General features: G+C 68.8%; 1 protein-coding gene across 3 annotated transcripts in view; it reads right to left on the reverse strand.

The window, feature by feature from the left end:
• Positions 1–790: 790 nt before the first annotated feature.
• Positions 791–14978, reverse strand: part of BTBD19 (BTB domain containing 19) — a 78359-nt gene continuing 64171 nt past the window's right edge. For 2 of the 3 annotated variants that reach the window (XM_073357917.2, XM_073357916.2), the window contains 4 exons: positions 4511–4579; positions 3340–3471; positions 2458–2583; positions 791–1644 (listed from right to left, as the gene is read on the reverse strand). In XM_073357917.2, coding sequence (XP_073214018.1) covers positions 1522–1644; positions 2458–2583; positions 3340–3471; positions 4511–4579 — 450 coding nt within the window. In that variant the 3' untranslated portion in view covers positions 791–1521. The remainder of the gene's footprint in view (positions 1645–2457; positions 2584–3339; positions 3472–4510; positions 4580–14978) is intronic. The other variant, XM_073357920.2, reaches the window with a different exon arrangement.

Here is a 14978-nt window from a genome sequence, read left to right on the forward strand (position 1 = left end):
GGCAGGGCGTGGGGCGGAAGAGGTGCCAAGGGCTCGTCGAGCTGCACCAGGCCCAGGCTAGGCTGGGCCACGAGCTGGCTGGGGTCCCTGGAGGTCAAGACCCATCAGTGCCACAGGGATGGCTCAGCGCCGGCCTCGGGATCCAGCGCCTTGCACTGACCCTGAGCTGCTGCTGCTACGTGTGATGGGCAGAGAGTGCAGGGAGCTGGGCAGCCTAGACCGACAGATGGGGGGGCCAGTCTGGCCGTGCTGCACTGTGCCCGCTGCTGTTACCCACCCAGCTGGCAGGCATGCTTGCTACCAGCGTTGGGGGACCCCATCTCCGGTGCCACCCCTCTGTGGGCTCTGGCTGGTCTCAGCCTGGCAGCCCTGCCATAGATAGGGAAACTGAGGCACAGAGCAAGAGCACAACTTCCCTGAGGTCCCACAGGGGGCCGGTGGCAGGGCAATGAACCCAGGAGTCTGGACCCCCAGCAGGGGTTACAGTCACAAAGGGGAGCCCACTGTCCTAGGGGCTTTCCCAGGCAGAGCTAGCCCTTGCCCCCACCCTGACTCACCCGGGGATGTGGGGTGCAGGGACATGGGGTGCTGGCCATAGGCCGTCAATGGGCAACTCCCCCCCAGACCCCCTTAGTCTATCTCTGCAGCCCCCTGCTAGCTCAGCCCTGGGCTTTACCCACTGCCAGCTCTGTGGTGCCCCTCACTCCCGACCCGCAGCTCCCTGCTAGCCGAGCCCAGGGCTCCCCCCCAGCTCTGAGGCGTTACTGAAATCAAGACGCTGACTCAGCAATGAGCTCCATGGAGATGTATTGGTCCTGTCTGCAGTGCAGGGCAGCCCCAGGGCCCCAAGTGACCCCCTGAGGCCTTGCCCAGCATGTGCCAGGGCTGGCCCCCTCCTTCGGTGGCCCTGTGACTTGGTGAGAGGCATGGCCCTGGGGCTTGTGGGCATCTAACCCCCGCCCGGGATCATACACACGCTGGAGAGGCAGGGCCTGTGCACAAAGGGGCTGGAAAGCAGCTAGCAACCCAAGCCGGGGCTCCCTCCGGCTCAGGGGGATCCCTGGGCAGCACGCACCCCAGGGTAGACAGGAGGGGGCTTGCCCACCAGGCTGGGCCCTCTGGCTAGTCTGAGCTGCTAGCTAGCCCTTGTTACAGCCCAGGTGTACATTAGAGCAGCCCCTGGGCTGCTGTAGCTGGCCCCGGGCTGCAGGAGGTACTAACCTGACCTTCCCCAGCTCCACCCGAGATCAGGTTCAGACGTGAGGCGTTGTGGGCAGGCTGAGCTTAGCACAATGCCCCGGCGGCTGTGGGGCGCAGCATGGCTGGGACAGCCCCCGTCTCAGCCGTGCCCCCCCCCACGCACGCAGGACAATGGCCTGCCCCCAGCTCTGGCATGTCGGGGGCACAAGACCAGCGGTGTCCTGGGAAGTTCGCTTTGCCCGTCACTCGTCCCAGAGACGCAGGAACAGCCTCTCCCTGCCCCCGGGCAACGCCCGGCGCCCGCCGCTGACTGCCGCCCCCTCACTGGAGGTAGCTGTGGTGCTCCCGGGGCTGGGTGCCCCTGCGGCACTGGTACAGACGGGATGGCGCCCCTCTCCCCTTCCTCAGCGCGTGGCACTTCCAGGCCTCAGTGATGCACTCCACCTGTGGGGGTGACACCAGGTTGCTGCAATGCCGGCCGGTCCCAGCCATGCCAGGGCTGTCCCTGGGCACGCAGCTCGCAGCCGGGCCCAGCCGGACACGGGGACTGGCACCAGGGAGCTTGGGGCCGTGGGGCAGGACAGGGCTGCAAGAGGCACCAAGAAGTGACAGGGACGGAGAGGGCGATAGGGCTGGTGCCTGGCAAAGGGGGATGTGGGGCAGGCCGCAAACATCCCTGCTTCTCCCCAGCAGCAGCTTCCTGACCCCAGTCCCTTGGCATCTCTCACCAGCCTCTCCCCATCCTGGGGACACTGTCCAGACCGACCCCAGGGGCTGGCCCAAGGGCCTGGAGCAGGTCCCATGGGGCTCAGCCCCCGCCCCCAAATGCCTTAGGCTGGCCAGGCCTTCCCAAGGGCCTGATCTCAGCCAGGGGTGACTGAACAGACGGACACAGACACAGATGGGGTGCATGGACAGATGGACACAGACAGACAGATGGACATAGACAGCCAGGGCCGCACAGGCAGACAGACGGACACAGACACAGCTGGGGAGCGTGGACAGCCAGATGGACACAGACAGATGGACACAGAGACAGCCCGGGTCCATGGACAGACGGCCACGGACAGACGGCCACAGCTGGGGACCATGGACAGACAGACAGACACAGACGGACGGACACAGACGGACGGACACAGAGACAGCCAGGGCTCATGGACAGCCAGCTGGACACAGCCAGACAGACACCGAGATAGATGGGGCCAAAGGACAGCCGGACGGACGCAGCCGGACGGACGCAGCCGGCTGGCCCCTCACCGGGATGAGCGGGTCCCTCTGGTTGTGGCTCTCCAGGGCTGCCAGCTCGCGGGGCGAGAGCAGGGGTAGGCGGAGCTCGCGCACCGGCCCTGCTGCCACCTCGGCCACCGGCCGCTCCAGGACGGCCTGGAACAGGAGTGCAGAGTCAGGGGCCGGATCCATGACCCAGAGAGCCGGGGCGGGGAGGAAATGGGGAGCCGGAGGGGGGGGGTGCGATCTGGGGCCTTTGACCCCGGGGTGGCAGGGCCCCCCAGCTCTTTGGCAGCCGGCAGGAGATGGGCTGGGGGTCTCGGCCAGGTTCCCAGGTGATGGGGGCCCATGTCACCAGCCACCACCATCCGCCCTCCTGTGTGCTCGGCCCTGCAGCGACCAGTCCCCCTCAGGCATCCCAAGGGACAGAGCCCTGGCATCTCGCCCCCAGGGCAGACAGGGGAGCACTGAGGGCTGGGCAGGGACTGGCATCACCTGTGCTTGTGCCCCAGAGATTGGGTCCTGGGTGGGGGACACCCCTGGGGCCCTGTGCTCTGCTTCTCCTGGGTGGGCTGGGGTGGGTGGGGGCTGGCAGCCAGGATGCCTGGGTTCTATCCCCAGCTCTGGGAGGCGAGGGGAGGGGAAGGCAGTGGGATCTATAGGGGTGGGGCGGAGGGATCTGGCAGCCAGGACGCCTGGTTCTCCCCCGGCTCTGGGCGGGGAGTGGGGTCTATGGGTTAGAGTCGGGAGAGTTCATTCCCAGCTCTGCCATGCACTCAGTGGGTGACCGGGGACACATCCCACCCCCCGCACGCCAGGGAACAACCCCTGCCAGCCTCCCCGTGGTGGGGGCTGAGAAAGCCCCTGGCTGGGTGAGCCCCAGCTCCTGGCCCTGGGGCTGCCGGCACTCACCGAGCTGACGTGGGCCCATTCCCGCACAGCCCGGATCAGGTCCGGCTCGTCGATGGCCAGCCGGTCGCTCTGCAGCACGACCCCCAGCGCCACGCCCGACAGCTCGTGGAAGCCCCGTGTCTGCACAACCTCCTGAGGTGCCACAAACGGGCCCGGTCACCCCTGGCAGCCTGGCAGCGGGGCTGGCCCCACCTGGCATGGGGCGGGCCCAGAACCCCGCCCCACAACTGCCGGGCATGTACCTGCCGCCCACCCCTCCCGTCGTCCCTGTCCTACTGCCCCCCTGACCCGCCCCCTCTGCCCTGCCCCTGTCCTGCCACCCCTCTGCTCCGCCCCGCCCCATCCTGCCACCCCTCTGATCCGCCCCACCCCCATCCCCCCTCTGCCCTGTCCCATCCCGCCACCCCTCTGCTGCACCCCACCCGAGGGGAGCAGCAGCTCAGACTCATCGACCTTGAGGGCAGAAGGGGCCCTGGGAACCCCCACGTGACCCAGCTCCCCTCGCCCAGCACCCCCTGCGTGACCCAGACCCATTCGCCCAGCACCCCCGCGTGACCCAGACCCATTCGCCCAGCGCCCCCGCGTGACCCAGCTCCCCTCGCCCAGCGCCCCCGCGTGACCCAGCTCCATTCACCCAGCGCCCCCTGCGTGACCCAGCTCCCCTCGCCCAGCGCCCCCGCGTGACCCAGCTCCCCTCGCCCAGCGCCCCCGCGTGACCCAGCTCCCCTCGCCCAGCGCCCCCTGCGTGACCCAGCTCCCCTCGCCCAGCGCCCCTGCGTGACCCAGACCCATTTGCCCAGTGCCCCCCTCGTGACCCAGCTCCCCTCGTCCAGCGCCCCCACGTGACCCAGACCCATTCGCCCAGCGCCCCTGCGTGACCCAGCTCCCCTCGCCCAGCGCCCCCTGCGTGACCCAGCACCCGCTGCCCATGGCCATCTGGGGCATCCTACCCCCCGGGGCCCTGCACTGACAGGGCCAGCCTGGCCTGTGCCCCCCTGCCTGGGGCGACGCCCCTTCTCTTGGCTGCTCAGGGCTGGTTCCACGTGGGGCCCTGGCCGCATGCCTGAGTCTGCCGGCGGGGCGTGGGGCTATTGCCAGAGCTCGGTGGGGGGCCGGCCGATGCACAGCGCTGGGGCCCTGGGCCCCCCCCTCGCTCCCTGAGTGCCCATACCCGCGTGTGGTCCTCCACGAACACCAGGCAGTGCTGCTGCAGGTCCATCTGTCCGTAGGTCACAGCCGCCTGCAGGGAGAGCACAGACAGACAGCCGGAGTCAGCTGGAGAAGGGGGCATGGCACACCAGGGGGCTGCGGGTCAGGAGTGAGGGGCACCGGCGGAGCCGTGGGGGAGCCCAGGGCTGGGCTAGCGGGGGGCTGCGGGTCGGGAGTGAGGGGCACCAGCGGAGCCGTGGGGGAGCCCAGGGCTGGGCTAGCGGGGGGCTGCGGGTCGGGAGTGAGGGGCACCGGCGGAGCCGTGGGGGAGCCCAGGGCTGGGCTAGCGGGGGGCTGCGCGTCGGGAGTGAGGGGCACCGGCGGAGCCGTGGGGGAGCCCAGGGCTGGGCTAGCGGGGGGCTGCGGGTCGGGAGTGAGGGGCACCGGCGGAGCCGTGGGGGAGCCCAGGGCTGGGCTAGGAGGGGGCTGCGCGTCGGGAGTGAGGGGCACCGGCGGAGCGGGGGGTCGGGGGTGTCTGACTAGCCCCTGCTTACAATCGCTCAGTCTCACGAGCTCTAGGATTCGCCACGTCCCCCCACGCAGCCGGTGGAGCCCAGGGCTCGGTGCCCGCTGGGGCATTGTCACCCTGGCGGCCTTCGCTGGGAGGGAAACGGGGCCATGAGCCTCTCGTTGGGAGCGTCACCCTGGGAGCCCCAGGCTCAGCTCGGCTCTGCTGGGGGGCCGCAGGGACACGGGCTCGGGGGTGGCGGGCAGCACCCCCTTGCGCTTCCCAGCAGGGAGGCTGCCCCGCCCCAGGGAGCCTGCGGGTCAGGGCCGCACAAGGGCCGGGCGGTTTTGCAGGGATCCCCACCCCAAAGAGCTCCCAGGATCGCTGCACCCTCAAGGCACTGGGCAAGGGTTGGGGGGGCCCAGCGAGGCTGCTGCTCCGTTGGGGGGCAGAGGGGGGCGTTGCCAGGGCCGGGCACCTGCGACGCAGAGAGTGAGCCGTGGGGCGGGGGGTCCATGACTGGGGCTGGAGCCGTCACCTGTGGGGCACTGCCAACACACACAGGTACAACGTACGCCTGCCACGCACACACAGACACACACACACAGCCGTGCCGTGCACACAGGGCACCCAGGCCCCGACTCACACACGGCACAGCTATACAACACACAGCACCACAATTCACACGTGGCACCCAGAGCACAGACACCCAGCTCCACAAATCACACACAACCGTGCCGTGCACACGTGGCGCACACTCACACTCACACACACGCACGCACATGCCCTGCCTCGGACGGGATCTCAGCCTGTCCTGTTCTCAGCCGCTCCGAGGGACGGGGCATGAGCCAGGCCACCACGGCAGTCGTGCCCGCCTGGCATTCAGTGGGGCCAGATCCTTGGTTCCTGTGAAGGTCGGTCCCGAAGGATTTACACGGTTTGTAGGGGCGCCAGCAGGGGGCGCCCCACGGCCGGGCTGGAGCATGGAGCTGCTCCCCCAGCCAGCACAGTCGGGAGCAGCCCCAGCGCTCGGTTTCACAGCGTACGCCTGTATCTCACCCCGCGCGGGCCTGTAGGTCGGCGTGTGACCGGTCCGTGCGTACGCCTGTATCTCACCCCGCGCGGGCCTGTAGGTCGGCGTGTGACCGGTCCGTGCGTACGCCTGTATCTCACCCCGCGCGGGCCTGTAGGTCGGCGTGTGACCGGTCCGTGCGTACGCCTGTATCTCACCCCGCGCGGGCCTGTAGGTCGGCGTGTGACCGGTCCGTGCGTACGCCTGTATCTCACCCCGCGTGTGCCTGTAGGTCGGCGTGAGACCGGTCCGTGCGTACGCCTGTATCTCACCCCGCGTGGGCCTGTAGGTCGGCGTGTGACCGGTCCGTGCGTACGCCTGTATCTCACCCCGCGTGGGCCTGTAGGTCGGCGTGTGACCGGTCCGTGCGTACGCCTGTATCTCACCCCGCGTGTGCCTGTAGGTCGGTGTGTGACCGGTCCGTGTGTACGCCTGTATCTCACCCCGCGTGGGCCTGTAGGTCGGCGTGTGACCGGTCGTGCGTACACCTGTATCTCACCCCGCGTGTGCCTGTAGGTCGGCGTGTGATCGGTCCGTGCGTACGCCTGTATCTCACCCCGCATGTGCCTGTAGGTCGGCGTTTGACCGGTCCGTGCGTACGCCTGTATCTCACCCCGCGTGGGCCTGTAGGTCGGCGTGTGACCGGTCCGTGCGTACGCCTGTATCTCACCCCGCGCGTCTGGGCACAAACCGCATGGGCGCCTGACTGTGCGTGTACCTCACGGTGTGCGTCTGCTGTGACACACTGTTCGCACAGTTCTTTGGAGGACAAACTGTCCCACCCCGGGGCCCGCTTGTCCTGTCCCTGCTCCGGGGCTGGGTGACCACAGCCCGAGCAAGTATTTCGGTTCTAACACCGCCAGGCAAAGGCCTCCCCGCCGCAGGGTAAACAGGAAACACCTGACTTGCCACAGCAGCGATGTCAGCACGGCCGCGAACACACCGGGGGGAGCAGAGCGCCAGGGGCACGGCCGCGAACACACCGGGGGAGCAGAGTGCCAGGGGCCCGGCCGCGAACACACCGGGGGGAGCAGAGCGCCAGGGGCCCGGCACGGCCGCGAACACACCGGGGGGAGCAGAGCGCCAGGGGCCCAGCCGCGAACACGCCGGGGGGAGCAGAGCGCCAGGGGCCCGGCACGGCCGCGAACACACTGGGGGGAGCAGAGCGCCAGGGGCCCGGCCGCGAACACACCGGGGGGAGTAGAGCGCCAGGGACCCGGCCGCGAACACACCGGGGGGAGCAGAGCGCCAGGGGCCCGGCACGGCCGCGAACACACCGGGGGGAGCAGAGCGCCAGGGGCCCGGCCGCGAACACGCCGGGGGGAGCAGAGCGCCAGGGGCCCGGCACGGCCGCGAACACACTGGGGGGAGCAGAGCGCCAGGGGCCCGGCCGCGAACACACCGGGGGGAGTAGAGCGCCAGGGACCCGGCCGCGAACACACCGGGGGGAGCAGAGCGCCAGGGGCCCGGCCGCGAACACACCGGGGGGAGCAGAGCGCCAGGGGCCCGGCCGCGAACACACCGTGGGGAGCAGAGCGCCAGGGGCCCGGCACGGCCGCAAACACACCAGGGGAGCAGAGCGCCAGGGGCCCGGCCGCGAACACACCGGGGGGAGCAGAGCGCCAGGGGCCCGGCACGGCCGCGAACACACCGGGGGGAGCAGAGCGCCAGGGGCCCGGCCGCGAACACACCGGGGGAGCAGAGCGCCAGGGGCCCGGCCGCGAACACACCGGGGGGAGCAGAGCGCCAGGGGCCCGGCCGCGAACACACCGGGGGGAGCAGAGCGCCAGGGGCCCGGCACGGCCGCGAACACACCGGGGGGAGCAGAGCGCCAGGGGCCTGGCACGGCCGCAAACACACTGGGGGGAGCAGAGCGCCAGGGGCCCGGCCGCGAACACACCGGGGGGAGTAGAGCGCCAGGGACCCGGCCGCGAACACACCGGGGGGAGCAGAGCGCCAGGGGCCCGGCACGGCCGCGAACACACCGGGGGGAGCAGAGCGCCAGGGGCCCGGCCGCGAACACGCCGGGGGGAGCAGAGCGCCAGGGGCCCGGCACGGCCGCGAACACACCGTGGGGAGCAGAGCGCCAGGGGCCCGGCACGGCCGCGAACACACTGGGGGGAGCAGAGCGCCAGGGGCCCGGCCGCGAACACACCGGGGGGAGTAGAGCGCCAGGGACCCGGCCGCGAACACACCGGGGGGAGCAGAGCGCCAGGGGCCCGGCACGGCCGCGAACACACCGGGGGGAGCAGAGCGCCAGGGGCCCGGCCGCGAACACACCGTGGGGAGCAGAGCGCCAGGGGCCCGGCACGGCCGCAAACACACCAGGGGAGCAGAGCGCCAGGGGCCCGGCCGCGAACACACCGGGGGGAGCAGAGCGCCAGGGGCCCAGCCGCGAACACACCGGGGGAGCAGAGCGCCAGGGGCCCGGCCGCGAACACACCGGGGGGAGCAGAGCGCCAGGGGCCCGGCACGGCCACGAACACACCGGGGGGAGCAGAGCGCCAGGGGCCCGGCACGGCCGCGAGCACGCCGGGGGGAGCAGAGCGCCAGGGGGCCCGGCCGCAAACACACCGGGGGAGCAGAGCGCCAGGGGCCCGGCACGGCCGCGAACACACCGGGGGGAGCAGAGCGCCAGGGGCCCGGCACGGCCGCGAACACACCGGGGTAGCAGAGCGCCAGGGGCCCGGGCGCGAACACACCGGGGGAGCAGAGCGCCAGGGGCCCGGCCGCGAACACACCGGGGGGGAGCAGAGCGCCAGGGGCCCGGCACGGCCACGAACACACCGGGGGGAGCAGAGCGCCAGGGGCCCGGCACGGCCGCGAGCACGCCGGGGGGAGCAGAGCGCCAGGGGCCCAGCTGCAAACACACCGGGGGGAGCAGAGCGCCAGGGGCCCGGCACGGCCGCAAACACACCGGGGGAGCAGAGCGCCAGGGGCCTGGCCGCAAACACACCGGGGGAGCAGAGCGCCAGGGGCCCGGCCTGACCGCAAACACACCGGGGGGAGCAGAGCGCCAGGGGCCCGGCCGCGAACACGCCGGGGGGAGCAGAGCGCCAGGGGCCCGGCCGCAAACACACCGGGGGGAGCAGAGCGCCAGGGGCCCGGCACGGCCGCGAACACGCCGGGGGGAGCAGAGCGCCAGGGGCCCGGCCGCAAACACACCGGGGGAGCAGAGCGCCAGGGGCCCGGCCGCGAACACACCGGGGGGAGCAGAGCGCCAGGGGCCCGGCACGGCCGCAAACACACCGGGGGAGCAGAGCGCCAGGGGCCCGGCCGCGAACACACCGGGGGGAGCAGAGCGCCAGGGGCCCGGCACGGCCGCAAACACACCGGGGGAGCAGAGCGCCAGGGGCCCGGCCGCAAACACACCGGGGAAGCAGAGCGCCAGGGGCCCGGCACGGCCACGAACACACCGGGGGGAGCAGAGCGCCAGGGGCCCGGCACATCCGCGAACACACCGGGGGAGCAGAGCACCAGGGGCCCGGTGTGATGAAGTGGGACTCTTCTTAATGTTTCCTCTGAATAGTATGGGGGTGCCTCAGTTTCCCCTAGGCAGTTCTTAAGTATCTAGGTGGTGGGGTAAGGGTGTATGATCATTGCAGAGCCCTAGAGGGCCCGTGTGTGCAGGAGTCTGGACACAGAGAATGGCCGACACCCTGTTTCCTGGCAACTGATGGCCTGGGCCCTTCCCCCCTGCAAGGTGAGAGCTAAAGGGTTGGAGAACAAAGGAATCAGGTGACCTCCTGGCCCGGGAAAGGGACAAAGCCCAGAGGAGGGGGGGCTGGAGGGAGTTTCAGTTTGGGGCTGGCTGGGACATGGAGTGAAGTGCAGACGTGGTTGTCTGGCTCACTGCCCCCCAAAATGGACCCAGCTGAGGGGTCCTGTTCTCTGCACCTGCAAGCTCTGTTTTAGACCATGTTCCTGTCGTCTAATAAACCTTCTGTGTTACTGGCTGGCTGAGAGTCCCGTCTGACTGCGAAGTTGGGGTGCAGGGCCCTCTGGCTTCCCCAGGACCCCACCTGAGTGGACTCGCTGGGGGGAAGCACACGGAGGGGCAGAGGATGCTGAATGCTCCGAGGTCAGACCCAGGAAGGTGGAAGCTGGGTGAGCTGTGTGTCCTGAAGACAGACTGCTCACAGAAAGGCCACTACCCCAGAGTCCTGACTGGCTTCATGGGGAGCAGTTCCAGAGCATCGCCCAGGGACTCCGTGACACCCGGCACGGCCGCGAACACGCCGGGGGGAGCAGAGCGCCAGGGGCCCGGCCGCAAACACACCGGGGGGAGCAGAGCACCAGGGGCCCGGCACGGCCGCGAACACACCGGGGGAGCAGAGCACCAGGGGCCCGGCACGGCCGCGAACACACCGGGGGGAGCAGAGCGCCAGGGGCCCGGCACGGCCGCGAACACGCCGGGGGGAGCAGAGCGCCAGGGGCCCGGCCGCGAAGACACCTGCCACAGTCCCCCAACAATGGCATGACCGTTAACCCCCTCCGTCTGGGCCCAGCACCTCCTGCCCCTCCCACCCTGGCACTCCCTGACCCACGGTGCAGCCCTAACCTCACCCCACCCGCAGCTTCCAAACCCCTCCCCTGCCCCCACCAGCCTCTCGGCGATGCCCAGCGCCCCTCAGCAAACAGCTCTGCAGCCCAGACACCCTGATCCCAAAGCCGAGGGCAGGCGCCCAGCAAGAACCATCGTGCCCAGCAGACCCCACCCGCCTCTGCCTAGCTGACAGGCTGGGGTGCCCGGCTGCCCTGTAACGGAGGGTGGGTGCTGACTGTATGGTGGTGATGCTCCTACCCTGCCAGCCCTGCCCGGGGCAGGGAGGGGGCTCCGTGCCACTGAGGTGTGGTCAGGTGCCCTGGCACCAAGCCTGGGGTTATTTGTGTGCCGCGCCATCACAGGTAATGCCGCAGTGCCAGGGAATGTCTGCAGCCAAACCCGGGGAAATGGGCACCCGTGCCATCCATCGGGGAGGCACTGGAGTCTGGGTGAGTACCGCCAAACCCGGCCTGACACGCATGGCTGGTGAGGGCCAGCTGGCTGGGCTCTCACCTGGGTGCCCATCACCACAGCATCTGGGTGTCATGAGGTGGACACTAGCTGAACAGTAAGGACAGCAGGTAAAGGTACCTGGGCCCACACGTTCGAGGGAGACCAGGCCCTGGGCGCTCTGGGCAGGGGCACTGTCCAGACGGATCCAGCTTCACTGAGTGAAATCCCTTCCAGCTGCAAAATCGGTCCTAGCAGCCAGCGACGCCCAAAGAGTGACTCCAGGGAGCCAGGCCTGGCTGGGGGGTGTCACGGAGTCCCCGGGCGATGCTCTGGGACTGCTCCCTACGAAGCCAGGCAGGACTCTGGGGAGGTCTCCCCGCTGGGAGCAGCCTGTCTGCAGGACACAAAGCTCACCCGGCTCCACCTTCCTGGGTCTGACCCCGGAGCATTCAGCATCCTCTGCCCCCTGTGCACTTCCCCCAGCGAGTCCACCCAGGCAGGGTCCTGGGGAAGCCAGAGGGTCCTGCCCCACAACTCCGCAGTCAGACGTGACTCTCAGCCAGCCAGTAACACAGAAAGTTTATTAGACGACAGGGACATGGTCTAAAACAGAGCTTGTAGGTGCAGAGAACAGGACCCCTCAGCTGGGTCCATTTTGGGGGGCAGTGAGCCAGACAACCACATCTGCTCTTCACTCCATGTCCCCAGCCAGCCTCAAACTGCAATTCTCCCCAGCCCCTCCTCCTCTGGGCTTTCCCCTTTCCCAGGCCAGGAGGTCACCTGATTCCTTTGTTCTCCAACCCTTTAGCTCTCACCTTGCAGGGGGAAGGGTCCAGGCCATCAGTTGCCAGGAAACAGGGTGTCGGCCATTTATGTACCCTGGCCCTGTGCTCTGCAACAATTGCACCCCCTTATCCCACTACCTAGAGACTTAAGAACTGCCTAGGGGAAACTGAGGCACCCCTACAGTATTCAAAGGAAACATTAAGAACAGTCCCACTTCGTCACAGGGGGCACCCCACAGCAGCTGCATTAGCTGCAGTCTCAGACAGGGTGGCTCTTCCGAGCACCCCACAGCGAAATGCCCCCCATCTGGGTGCAGACCCGATCTGGGCTCCACGGCTTGACAGGGAGACACAGCAGCCCCTGCCACAGATCACCCCACAGCTGCTGGCACTGCTGGAAAGAGGGAATTCCTGGGCGGCTGGCTCTGTCCCAGGCCAGACGATCCCTCACCCTGCTCTGTGGTGGGTATTGGGGGCCGTGCCCAGGGCAGAGGTGGCCCATAGACCTGTCTGGTCCCAGCCCCATCTCTACCCTGGGACCTTCGGGGCTGTTCTCCCCCCATGTAGCTGAGACCTTTGCAGTCCGCACACCCTCTCCCGCCAGGAGCCACCCACCCATGGGGCAGCGCGGAGCTGGGGGGAGGGGCTGCTCCACAACTGAGTGACAGAGTCGAGGTCAGGGACCTCAGTGGGGTCACTAAGCCAGGCTAAGCCCTGCACCCCCAGGGACGGGAATGGGTGCCGTACAGGGTCCGCCCCCCACCCCCAGCCAGCTGCAGAGGGCGAGAGCAGCTCTCCCCTGCATTGGTGGCAAGGTCTGGTGGGAGGGGTCTGTGCACATCGCAGCCGAACCTGCCCTGGAAGGGGAGCCAGGGGAACCCCCCTGCGGGCGGCTCCTCCCCCCGCCAGACGGATTGTTCCACGCACCAGGGCCCAACCGTCACTTTCCAGGGCACCTGATGCCGGTTTCCCCTCCTGCTTCTTTCCGCCGAGCAGCGCTTCACGTGGTGCCAGCCGCCGCGCCCGCGCCAGGGAAACCCTGCTGAGACAGGCCTGCCCCAGCCGCATGACAGCAACCACAGAGCCGGGCGCCGGGGGGAAGCTGCCAGCGGAGAGAACAACGAGTGCAAAGGCTTCCGCTAGGGCCTGTTCAGGGAGGGCTCCTATCCGGGTCTGACAGCACCAGGACTCCGTTGGCTACCAGGCACCCAGCCCGGCTCAGACCCACTGAGGCATGCGGCACAGAAACGCCAGCTCCTCCACTGAGTGGTAGCAGGCGCCCGGGGCCTGGTGGCTTCCCAGTGCAGGAGAAATGTGTGACGCAGAGTCAGGGTCTATTCGAAGTGCAATTGGCTTGTTTACCCACCTGCACCTGGCCTGGACCAGAGCAGGTCTCAACCAGCACGCGGGGAAATCCCAGCTCCCAGGGAGCAGCCGCCTCAAGCCTTGACTCTAATCAGAGCCCAAGGCAGAGAGCAACGCTGCCGTGGCTTGCTCAGCTGCCTCTGCACAGAACCAGGGCCTCATCCCGCAGCTTGTCTGCCCAAGACTGAGCACTTGCTCGTGCGCTTGGCAGACTGTGTATCAGCGCCCCCCGGTAACGCCTGCCATGACCATACACACAACAAGAGCCCACGTGGAATGTGCTGGCCTCAGAAACTTCAGAAGGCAACATCCTAAGGACAGGGGGCAGCTGTAGCTGAAGAGATCGATCATTGGTCCAGCCAGCCCAGGAGCAGCTCCCCAACAGCGGCCAATTCTGGCCACACAAATGCGCCTCGTTCCTAGGTGACGCTCGAGCAGGGGAGTGTTTCTCTTGGCTCAGTTCATGCCCTGAGCACCAGCAGCTCCTGGCAGGCTGAACTCTGAGCCATGCTTCAGGCAACAATCCCTTCAATTTTAATTGGCCTGAGTGAGGGGCACCCACAGAGCTGGGCTGGGAGCCCAGGCTGGAAGAGCAGGAGGCTGCGGGTCGGGAGCGAGGGGCACGGGCAGAGCTGGGGGTGGGGAGCCCAGGCTGGAAGACCAGGGGGGCTGAGGGTCGGGAGTGAGGGGCACGGGCAGAGCTGGGGGAGGGGAGCCCAGGCTGGAAGAGCAGGGGGGCTGAGGGTCGGGAGTGAGGGGCACGGGCAGAGCTGGGGGAGGGGAGCCCAGGCTGGAAGAGCAGGGGGGCTGAGGGTCGGGAGCGAGGGGCACGGGCAGAGCTGGGGGAGGGGAGCCCAGGCTGGAAGAGCAGGGGGCTGCGGGTCGGGAGCGAGGGGCACGGGCAGAGCTGGGGAGACCCACGAGCCGGGTGCGGTGCGGCTCTGTGCACGGCTCTGCCGCAGCCCCGGCGCAATGGATTGAATTCAGCTCCCAGCGTCAGACAAGCGGCAAGCCAGGCTCTGTGGCCGGCGAACAGTGGGGCCTAAGGGGTGGTCCCTCGAGGCAGGTGGAGGGCTGCGCTATCAGCCTGATGCCATGCTCCGGCTACCAGCCTGAGGCCCGGGCAGGGGGCAGGCTGACACAGACCCACAGCAGGGCGGCTCAGCTGCCGGCCTTCGCTCCAATCTGCCACGGTGCCCCCTGTGCCCAGCCAGGCGCCCGCTGCCACCAATGGGGGTGCAGCAGGGCAGCTGGTCCAGCAGGGCCAGGGCAGGACTCGGGGAAAGGAAGAAAGGAGCTAGGCAAAGCCAGTTTCCAAGGGCTCCCTAAGGAGCCATCGGGGGAGCAGAGCCTTCTTCATGGGAGTGCAGCTCAGCCACTGGCCCTCTGGCCTGCCTGTGGTGCCCGGTGCCCAGGCCAGAGCAGGCCAGCGGGACACCGTCAGCCTGTCTGCTCTGTGAGCCGACAGGGTCATTTGGGCAACACAGGGGGTCCGATCTCCAGGCCCAGAGCCAGGCCCAGGCCTATGGTACTGCCAGGCAGCTCTGGAGCACAGAGTCCTGCGTGTCTGTGTCTCGCGGGCACGCTGGTCATGTCCAGCCCTCCTCAGTCAGCGGGACGGGCAGGGGGGAATGATGCCTGCGAGGGGTAGTTCTCACCCAGGTAGTGCCGGGCAACAGAGCCCCTTCTGGGTGGTGCAGCTCGGCTGGGAACCAATGGCTACATTATCAGGGATCCACCAGTCTGCCAGCATCAGCGAGG

Source organism: Lepidochelys kempii, chromosome 8 (genome assembly GCF_965140285.1).
Source record: "Lepidochelys kempii isolate rLepKem1 chromosome 8, rLepKem1.hap1, whole genome shotgun sequence".
NCBI lineage: Eukaryota > Metazoa > Chordata > Testudines > Cheloniidae > Lepidochelys > Lepidochelys kempii.